The 11,141-nt window shown below is 35.4% G+C and overlaps 1 protein-coding gene across 1 annotated transcript in view; it reads left to right on the top strand.

Moving 5' to 3' along the window:
* Positions 1 to 9,950, top strand: part of LOC112509243 (serine/threonine protein phosphatase 2A 55 kDa regulatory subunit B beta isoform-like) — a 16,446-nt gene extending 6,496 nt beyond the window's left edge. The window contains exons 2-14 of the mRNA XM_025114099.1: positions 467 to 622; positions 713 to 811; positions 933 to 1,052; positions 2,587 to 2,793; positions 3,239 to 3,330; positions 3,627 to 3,745; positions 4,991 to 5,114; positions 5,729 to 5,852; positions 6,378 to 6,446; positions 6,527 to 6,618; positions 7,283 to 7,360; positions 7,847 to 7,917; positions 9,111 to 9,950. Coding sequence (XP_024969867.1) covers positions 467 to 622; positions 713 to 811; positions 933 to 1,052; positions 2,587 to 2,793; positions 3,239 to 3,330; positions 3,627 to 3,745; positions 4,991 to 5,114; positions 5,729 to 5,852; positions 6,378 to 6,446; positions 6,527 to 6,618; positions 7,283 to 7,360; positions 7,847 to 7,917; positions 9,111 to 9,241 — 1,482 coding nt within the window. The 3' untranslated portion in view covers positions 9,242 to 9,950. The remainder of the gene's footprint in view (positions 1 to 466; positions 623 to 712; positions 812 to 932; positions 1,053 to 2,586; positions 2,794 to 3,238; positions 3,331 to 3,626; positions 3,746 to 4,990; positions 5,115 to 5,728; positions 5,853 to 6,377; positions 6,447 to 6,526; positions 6,619 to 7,282; positions 7,361 to 7,846; positions 7,918 to 9,110) is intronic.
* The last annotated feature ends 1,191 nt before the right edge of the window (positions 9,951 to 11,141 follow it).

Here is an 11,141-nt window from a genome sequence, read left to right as displayed (position 1 = left end):
TTTGTCTAAACCGCCCTTCAAGATTGGCAAAATATCAGCAAATAGTATAATAGAAGCCATTTGTCTAAACCGCCCTTCAAGATTGGCAAAATATCGCGAATCTTGGACTGAAATCAATACCCCAAAACTTTATTGACGATGGGAAAAAGGTTTTTAGCTTAAGAATTTGCCAGAAAAGGAAACCTTTTGATTCATATGGAATGGACCATAATCCAAATTTTGCTCCAACTTTTTTCTGACCGATGGCGTACTTATTTTTATTTTTATACCAATCTGTGTTACGGGTCATATGATTAAGCATACATTCCCCATGTCTTTGTGCATGTTCATTTTCATTATAAAGTTTTGGGCACGTTATAAATCAGAAAAATATTATATAGGCTTTTCAAAGAGCATTTGTAGACACTTCTTGGCTTTCAAATGGCAAACACAAGCTATTCATTAGTATAATTCGTATTTTTTTCAGCCTTGCTGCACTTGTCTTACATTATCTGAAATTTTTACAACTTGTGTCACAGTTGATATCATCTCGGCTATAGAATTTGATAAAAGTGGTGATCATCTTGCCACCGGAGATCGTGGGGGCCGGGTGGTATTATTTGAGAGGACCGATACAAAGGAGGTCAGTAGTGCAGGAGTTGATTATATATGATTTATTGAGTTTTTTTATTGCTTTAAGTTTGTCAATTTTAAATCCTGCTCGTTTGTATAGAATGGTGTAAGTAGAAAGGATTTAGAGAAGACTGATTACCCAAGTAGTAGGCATCCAGAGTTTCGCTACAAAACTGAGTTCCAGAGTCATGAACCTGAGGTATTCTTTCTGTTTTTTTAGTTGTTGCTTTTATCTCACTTTTATGTGCCTTTTTAACCACCTTTATATAGTTGCTTGTGATGAATAATTTATTCATATTACATTTCATGTGTGCTTTCAGTTTGATTATTTGAAGAGTTTGGAGATCGAGGAGAAAATTAACAAGATCAGATGGTGCCAAACAGCCAATGGCGCCCTCTTTCTTCTGTCTACCAATGACAAAACCATCAAATTCTGGAAGGTAGCCATTTTCGTTTATTTAATTTTTCTTTCGTATCTTCTTGTGATAGGTTCTTAGATAATATATGGGGTCTCTAAGCCTACGTTTTCCCATATGTAAAGGTTGTGTTCACTTTTAGTAGTTGTATCTGATAGCATATTAATGGATAGGATGTTACATATTGCTTTTCTGTAATTAATACAGGCATAAAGGGCAGGTTTAAATGAGAACCATAAGTATTTTGAGGATCTGAGAACCAATTATTCATGATGAATGTCGTGATAAGTTATTCAGAATGAAAATACGTGATGTTCACGATGAAAATGCAATATATCATGTAACAATGAAAATGCATGTTATTTAATTATTCATGATTATTTAGGGTTATTCATCATGAATAATACATGAAATAGTTGGTTTCATTTGAACTTTTCCTCTACTGGCATAATGGTACATTAAACCTTTGACCCTACAATTCTCTCAAGATTCTCGATTCACCTATATGCATTTATCCAACCTGTTGTGCTAAACTAAAATCAGTACGCTTGTGTATTCATGTAAATTTTGGGTCTATGAAAAGATAACAAATGTGTTTATGTTTACAGATGGCGTCGTCTTGGTCCTTAATGACTCATTTTGTAGGAGAAAATACATATTTGAAAATGGTCGTTTGTCACCTAAAACTTAACCATCACCCACCAAACAACCATCATGGCGTCCCGCGTCCCCTTTCATTGTATGTCGTGAACTTTTTTGAAACGAAAGAAACCCACATCACAGAAGCACTAGTTTTTTGTTCTTGGTCATTTTTAATCTCCACCATTTGACATTGTGTTTGCTGAATACATTTAGAGTTAGATCTCCCATTGTTGGATAAATTGGAATTTGTGAAGTAGTGGCCTACAACTTCAAATTGCCAAATTCATATTCTACGTCCAACATTCACAAATCCAGAACCCTTCTCTTGTTTCCTGAAAAGCTATATTTTTCTGAGCCTTTTGGATGCCTATTTGCCTGAAAGCATCTAATAGCTTCAACTGTTTGACTTCACATATTGGTTTATGGAACTAGCCTATTCACCAAAGCACTAGATAAGTGAGGTTTTTGAATTTGGCCATCAATGAGTTACCAGAAATTTTACTATTTTACAGAGTTTAAGCGACCAATTGTTGCTTTTTTGGCCATCAATGAGTTACCAGAAATTTTTTGAGTAATCAAACCAAACATACCCAATATATCCCACTCGAAAGTAGGCTCCGCTCCGCCCCCACCCCCGCCGGTGGGGGGTGAGGATGTACGTAGACCTAACAAGTAGAGGAACTTCTTTTCTGTAAGACCCCCGGCTTGAGAAAAGGTTTTGAGAAGTCAAAAACAAGTTTAGAATATTTTGAAAAGTTATTAAAGAGCACGACACAGCAGAAAATATTTGTAAAAATAAAGTGCACGCCAAAGAAATGACTTGCTTTTTCTCTTATGCCTTCTTATGGTCGTTCAAACTTATTGATTCTGGTTTTTTATTTTTTCTTAAAGATTCAGATATTTTTCGACTTTTCAGGTCCAAGAAAAGAAAGTTAAGAAAATTGCAGACATGAACATGGACCCTTCCAAAGCTGTTGGGAATGGAAATATCGCGAGTTCTAGTGTTTCTTTTAGCCACAAATCTTCACATACTACAAATGGGGAATACACAGATAAATCTTACACTACTTTGACCAAAGACTTTTCTCCTTCAGGCGGCATCCAGTCATTGCGTCTACCGGTGGTAGTTGTACTCAACTTATGCTTTATATATTTCTACAATTTTTCCGCTCAATGATTGCAGCTACTACTCTTTTCTATCACTGCCTAACTTTCTTCTCATGTTAGCTTTTCCAACTTATAATTTAATTGAAGCCCAATGTAAGAACCCATCCCACATGGATAGAAAATTAGATATGTGTGCTTATAAGCTCCAAAAATTATGGGATACCAATAACTTCTGTCATGGCTTTAAGTTGATTTGGAGGTTATTGGGCTAACCTGCTGCTTTTGGTTATACGGTGTTACACCCAATGACTGGATTTTCATGGCTTAATCAGTTTTGAAATATTATCTTATTGCAAATGTTCCTTCACTATCGTCGTTTATCTTGGTGACATTATTTGTGGTTCATTTCATTTGAATCACTTTCTTTTCGATTTAGTATAACACGATGTTAAAATTTGTAGGTAACTGCTAACGAGACGAGCCTTGTTGCAAGGTGTAGAAGAGTGTATGCCCATGCACATGATTATCATATCAATTCGATCTCGAATAACAGGTATAATATTTAATTCTTTCACATTTTATTGTTTTATGACTTGTATAAATGTGAACTGTTATTGTTTGTGTTGTATCAATTTTCTCTTCAATCATTTGATATTCATGAATATGCATATGCAAATTGTTGTTTATTCATTTGCTTTTAGTTGGTGTTTTCAGATTCTGCTGGTTTTCTAAGATATGCAATTTTCTTTTGTGTTGATGCTGTTGTTATACATATGCTCTTCACCTTTGTTATAGGTCTTTTTTAACCATCCTTTGACTCCCTCCCTCTGTTCCTCACCTTTGCATTAGTGATGGTGAAACATTCATCTCGGCTGATGATCTTCGGATAAACCTTTGGAATTTGGAAATTAGCAATCAGAGTTTCAACATTGTTGATGTCAAGCCTGCAAATATGGAGGATCTCACTGGTACAAATTTTAGCACTAATCTGATTTACAAGCATTTTAAATTGTTCCCTAATCATGGATTCATATATATATATATATATATATATATATATATATAGAGAGAGAGAGAGAGAGAGAGGGAGGTTCAAACGAGAACAGTAACTAAATAAGGGAATATGAAACGGCCAAATCTTGTGCAAAATCACATGTGTTTTTGCATTAACGGTCGACAAAAGGGTGTGCGAGCAACGTGGCCCGCGACCTCAGGTCGCGGTCAAAGTTGCGTGAATCACATGTGATTTTATACGTGAGTTTAGTGTAACATGTGATTTGACCGTTTTCTTATTCTCTTATTTAGTTACAGTCTGACTCTCTCTCTCTATATATATATACACACACACACACACACACATATAGAGAGGGGGGGAGGTTAAGGGGAAACCCCCAGAAAAATGAAAAACTGAGGAACACCCTCGTAACCATTCATCTGGACGGTATGCACATGTGCATACAAGTAATTGAAGTTGTTTCTTTGTTTTATGCACGTATGCATGTTATGCACATGTGCATACCGGACAAATTGCTTAGAAATACTTGTATGCACACGTGCATCCCATCTAGATGAAAGGCTACCACGATGTTCCTCAGTTTTTCCATTTTTTTTGTGGTTTTCCTTTGAACTTGACCCTATATATCTATATATATATACTCTGTTATTGTATACTTCTATATGTAATATTGGATAGTAGTCTCACAATCACGGGAAACTGGGCTGTTTACTACCTGCTGACTGCCTCTTACTGCGTAAGTGGTGCTTACCCGGTAAGAAGGGATGTTGATTAACAACACACTCTTGACCCACAAATAAGTTGACCCTGTAAGGAAGGGGTTGCTTTCTGACTCGGTTAGTGCTTCAACCAGCACTTACCCAGACACTTGGTCAACAACTATTTTCAGTCGGTGATTACCCCGACCGTAAGCTTATCCAATTTGTGTTGGTCAATATCCCCAAAGTGGAGAATTTGATATTCAGAGGTTACTATTTGTGTTCATTGTTGTATGGTCTTGGTATCGGTACGATTTAGTTGTGTAAATCAAGTTCTTGTTACGTTCTATAGCGGTCCTCAGTTTAAACGGTCCTCCTTTTATGTGAGTATCTACCATCTACATCTTATCAATCAACATTGCCTATCTATATTTTGGCATACTTGTTTCAAGTATATAGAGTTTTGTGAATATTGACTATGAAAATACTTTTTACTGCAGAGGTGATTACATCAGCAGAGTTTCATCCTACTCACTGTAACACACTAGCTTATAGTAGTTCGAAAGGATCTATTCGCCTTATTGATTTGCGTCAGTCCGCATTATGCGATAGACATTCTAAGTTGTAAGTATTTTGGTGGCTTTTCCGCTTTTCCTCCATATGATTTTGGTTTCTTGTTTACAATCGGCTTTTGGGACACTACAAGAAAATCGGCTTTATAGGACGTTGAATATGTCTAATGCCATAATAGACCATTTATAGGAGCAAATAATCGTGCGTCATATGTAAATTTTTTACAATAAGTTGATGGGACACTTCTGGGCGTCTAACAAGTTTTTTAGGATAATTCAGAAATAAACCGTTTATTAGTCGTTTTATGACATTATTTAAAAATGTGTGCATACACACATCTAAAAAAACCTTAATGGGATACTTTGTTTCAAGTGTTTTAAAAAACGTGTTATGATGCCCAAATACGTCATATTTCCTATTGTAACACCTTTATACAAGACGAACTATTGTTGGTCGTGTAAACTTAGGTCCTATAAAGCAGCCTATTAAGACATTTAGACATCTTTGACGTTCTATAAAGCCGATTTTGTTGTAGCAGTATATCTCAAACAGTTTGAGAGCTCAAGCAATTTTGTTGATTTATTGTGTGTGCGACCATCTAAAAATGTACGTCACGTTGAATCGGTGTTAGAGTTGTAATAAACAATGACACATTCTTTTTGCAGGTTTGAGGAACAAGAATCACCTGGTTCAAGATCATTCTTCACCGAGATAATAGCATCGATCTCAGATATCAAGTTCGGAAGGGATGGAAGATACATACTAAGCCGTGATTACATGACCCTTAAGGTTTGTGATTCTTTCCGTTATGGCTGGCAAACAATTTTTTTTGGGAATTATATAATATATATATATATAGAGCAAACACTAGGGCACACTTCTGACCTTTGGTGAAATTTGAACCTTTTACCTCCAAGGAGGCTAGGATTTACTTCTCTTGTTTGTTAGCAGCTTAATGAGCTTAATGAGACTCGCAGCTTATTCGGTCAGCTATACATGACTGTTTGGTGGTGGCTTAATGATGTAGAAAGTTGCTTATTCAGTAAGCTTCTAGGGGGGATCTTTATGTAGAAAGCCATGTTTTTTCAAACCCATTCCTCCCAATAAAAGAACATGATCCTTCCAATTATGAAAAAACTCTCCCAAACAAAAACTTAACCAATTTATACAGACAGATTAGTCCTCAGTGACAACTTTATCCATATAGTATCTAATGGAAAACCAACCAAACATCCCCAATGACCCTTTGGTTACCTTGGAGTATTTCTTTTTGTGTGATTGTTATTTACCAAAACCATAATCGGCTATGTGCAGTTATGGGACATCAACATGGACTCAGGTCCGGTTTCGACATTCCAGGTTCACGAATATTTAAGACCTAAGGTATACATCCTAATTTCCTGTAACGAATCTATGTCGAATATTTTGCAGCCCATTGATGTTTTTTAACCGATAATATCCAGCTATGTGACTTGTATGAAAATGATTCAATCTTCGATAAATTCGAGTGCTGTCTAAGTGGTGACGGTCTTCGGGTAGCAACTGGTTCCTACAGGTAACACTGATATTTAATCTGGTAGAGTCCCACATTGGCTAGAGTTTGACATTTTTTGTATCTGTTGGAACCCTCTCGTTCTCTTCTCTGGGGCTTTTTTGGAAAATAATTTAATGGGGTTCTACATATGCTCAGATGGTCAAAATCTTGGCTAATTGATCAAAGTGGGTAGCTCCAGTAGACCCATAGATCTATCAAAGTCGAGGTCTACCATCTGGGACATCTTTGCCTGATTGGAGGGGGCGTGTTAGAGTTCCACATCGGCTGGACTTGGACATTTCTCTTTAATATATGTTGGAGTAAATTACAATTTTCAGCCCTGTAGTTTGTTAATAATTTCGATTTTGGTCTCTGGACTAATTCCTACCTAAAGTACAAGAGACCAAAAAAGTAAAGAAATTTAAACCACAGGGACCGAAACAACAATCAATTGTAAATCATAAGGACAAAAATAGCAATGAATTACAAACCATAGGGATGAAATCAAAAGTTCTAAACCACTGGGATAGAAATTGCAATTTTTAACAAACCACAGGGAAGGAAAACGTAATTTGCTCTATGTTGGAACCTGCAGTTACTCCTCAAGGGCTTTTTTGGAAAGTAATTTGTTATTTATTGATGCTTTTTATCTGCCCGCTTACTTGTTCAATCAATATGGTTTCAGCAATCTGTTCCGTGTATTTGGCTCTGGTCCCAGCAGTACTGAATCAACTACCCTGGAAGCTAGCAAAAATCCAATGAGGTAAGGGCCAGTTTGTTAGCAGCTTAATGAGCTTAACTGGACTTGCAGCTTACTAGGTCAGCTATATATAACTGTTTGGTAGTGGCTTAAAGATACAAAAATTGGCTTATTCAGTAAGCTTTTATGGGGAGCTTTATGCAGAAAACCAAGTTTTTACAGAACCCACCTTTCACAATAGAAACATGCTCTTTCAATCTATGAAAAAACCCACCCAAACAAAAACCTTCCAATCTATATACATAGATTAATCCACACAGGACTTAATGACCAAACAACCTCTTAGTTAATGCAACTACTTCAGTTATATTGGATAGATACGCTTCCAATTTGCCGGTCCGGTCTCTACCCTTTTGGGGGTGGAGGTTAGTCTGCTTGCATCTCACCCCCCACACCCCACCTTCGGGTGGGGTATACTGGGTTTGTTTGGTTTGTTTTAGTTTATATCTGCTTCCAATTTCTTGTATAACATAAATGTGTTGATTGTAGGCGACAAGTTCAGACTCCTTCAAGGCCTTCGAGATCCCTAAGCAGCAGCATAACCCGTGTAGTTAGAAGAGGTCAGTTTAGCTGTCTTTTTTTTATCCACCCAAATCGGCTTTATAAGATACCAAATATATTTGAATGTCCTAACAGACTGATTTATATGACTTAAGTTAAAACAATAATGCCTCTTATGTAAATGTGTTAAAATAAATGCTTTTGGGAGTCCTAACAAGTTTTTCAGGACGATTTAGAAATGAAGCGTCATATTACTCTTTTTATACGACATTATTTGAAAATTTGTTTGATAAAAACAAGTGTCCCATAAAAAGCCTTTTTCATATGACACCTCTCAGAAGTGTCCTATAGAGAATGGGAAATTGACAGAAATAACCGATTAGCAAACAGGGTTTTACTTTCTAGCCATTTTCTTATCCAAATTCACTTTTTAGACAATGCTTACGCAGAAGGCTATGTGTAAGGATTGGTTTTTGGCCAATTTTTTTTAAGAATCCTAACTTGAAAAGTGGAATCCGTATGCGGAAACCTTACGCATATGCATTAAGGTTTCTTTCTTTCTTTTTTGCCGAAAACCAATCCTTACGCATATGCGTATGCATTATGCGTAAGGATTGGCTAAAAAGTGAAACCACCTATCAGCTTTGGCTATTTATGTAACTTTCTGTAAAAAACTAATAAGACAATTTGTTTCAAAAGTGTTCTAAAAAACTTGTTACGAAATCCAAAAACGTCTTATCAACTTATTGCAACACTTTTACATAGGACAAGAAATTGTTTGGTTATAGAACTTCGTCCTATAAAGCAGTCTATCTAACTTGTGGCATGATCAATGAGAACCCTATACTTTTATCGTGAGATATCTCTTCACACTATATTTTCCATCTAAGGCTAAAATTTAAGATATTTATCAACATATATTTGTTTCACAATGTTGTTTCATATGTTCGTTCGGTTCACAATGTGAAACTTTTTGTATGTATGTTTTGTCTCACAAACACGTAAAAAAATGTTCACATTGTTAAACAAATATATGTTCATCAATACCCTAAATCCAAGTTGTAGATGGAAAAAAATGTGAAATAGCACACGACGCACTGGTTCTCAGGGTTATCCCAGTTTTGTAGGTTCTCAAGGGATTAGCCCTATTAGGACATTTAGACATATATGACGTCCTATAAAGCCAATTTCGTTGTAGTGACGATTGATGATTCTTAGTACAAAACGTAACTAAATTCTTGAATACGTTCAGGTGGAGAAAGTCCAGATGGAAATGGGAACTCATTCGATTTCACCACGAAGTTGCTTCATCTAGCTTGGCATCCAACTGAAAACTCCATCGCCTGTGCTGCTGCCAACAGCTTGTACATGTACTACGCGTAAAACGTAGAAGAAACGAACCTTATTGTGTTGCTTCGGCTTTTTAACACTTTTGTTGGTTTAACATATCCAACGGCTTCGTCTTTAGATCGACCACAGAAAGATCCCCACTCGAGAAGATATCTTTAGAATCCTCAGAGAACAAAGCGACTTCGGTCATTTTGCCGTTTATTTTTCCGATTTCCGAAAAGGGTTCTTGTTTTCTTTCTTTTTGTGTTTTGTTGGGTTGAAATGAGGAAAACAGAGTGGGAATTGGATCTTAAGAAACTTGGGGAAAAAAGGGATGAATTTAGGGCTTAAAAAGTTTAAGATGTAGTTTTTAGTTGGGAAGGAGCTGAGCTGCTTACTTGCATTGCAGGCCATCAAAGTTTATATAATCATTTTCATTTTCATTTTCATTTTTTTTTTTTTTCATTTTTCCATGTTTTGTTATCCTTTAATTTCTCTCTAGATTGTAAAAGAAACCCCGGTTCGAAACTAAACGGTAGCGTTTAATGCTCGGTTTGGACATTTCAACTTGACCAAAATCTGTTGTCTTATGAAGTGTAAGGGGTTGTTTGGTTGGTTTTTCATTAAGTCTTGTATCTGAATGAAGTTGTCTCTGTGATTTAATCTATTTGTATGGATAAATAAGGTTTTTGTTCGGGATTTTTTTTTCGTCCATAGATGTAATGAACGTGTTTTTTAATTGGGAGAGATATTTCTGCATAAAGTTTCTTCGCAAGAAGCTTATTGAACAAGTCATTTTCTAAACATTCATGTATAACTGACTGAATAAGCTTTGGACTTTTAAACTTATTTAGCTGCTAACAAACATACCTTAAGAGTCACTTACGGCATCTTCAATGGGCAACACCAATAAAAATTTGGTGTAAAAGAAAGATCAAACTCGTTAATAAATACTAGACAAATGGGTTGACAGTGAACAGTACTACGTTCCACTTATTGAACATGATTATATGGTTGACAGTGTCTTTAAAAAAAGGGGGAAAAGACCTTCGGGATTAAATTATGCTCTATGTCCCTTATTTCACAGAAAACGGAGAGGCAAATTGATGTACTTATTGGATCTGTCGCGACTGACAAGGCCTGAACCCGCAACATTCACCTTGACAGGATGTTGCTCTTGCCTATTGAGCCAAACTTTAACTGTTAACACAGAATCTTACACCAAAATATGATATTCTGGATATATATCTTTTTACCTCTTCCAATTGAGGTAAATTCTGTTAATTTTCTTTGTTACTATTCATTACACCAAATTTGCGTCCCCGTTGGAGTGATTTGGTGTCAGATTTGGTAATTGGTGAAAGACTTATGGTCTCTATTGGAGACGGTTTTATAGATTTTCAATAAATTCTTTTAAATAAAGACAATGAGGATTTTTAGCTGATTTTGAGCTCCAACTGATACTTTTATATGATCATCTTGAATGGTATCATCCTAAGAGTCTTCTTGATGCAAACTTGAACTATGTTTGCAAAAAGGGTAGATATATACAACAAACTCAAAATTTGAATGCATGGGAATATATATCAGAGTTATATCTGAAAAACAATGTTGAGTCGAGTTCAAATAAAAGATATATACAAAAACTTATTTATAAATTACTAGAAGGGTACTCGCATAATATAGTAAAATATATCTCAATTTTAATGTTTCATTTTATTATTTATCTTAGTCGATGTAATACGGATTTTACTGGTTTTGAGAAAGCGATAATGTTTTCATTTTTTGAACAAAATATAAATTTCAAGATATCATAAAAATTTGGAAAAAAAAAATATATCGATAATAGTATCAAAAATTTACTATTTAAATTTCTCGTTTTCTTTGTGTAATTTCTTTAATTCAATATTTTATTTATAATTTAATTTAGATTTAATAACGAAGTAATTTATTT

Source organism: Cynara cardunculus (genome assembly GCF_001531365.2).
Source record: "Cynara cardunculus var. scolymus isolate 2C chromosome LG 3, CcrdV1, whole genome shotgun sequence".
Taxonomy (NCBI): domain Eukaryota; kingdom Viridiplantae; phylum Streptophyta; class Magnoliopsida; order Asterales; family Asteraceae; genus Cynara; species Cynara cardunculus.
Note: the sequence above shows the minus strand (reverse complement) of the source record. Positions and strands in the feature narration are given on the sequence as shown.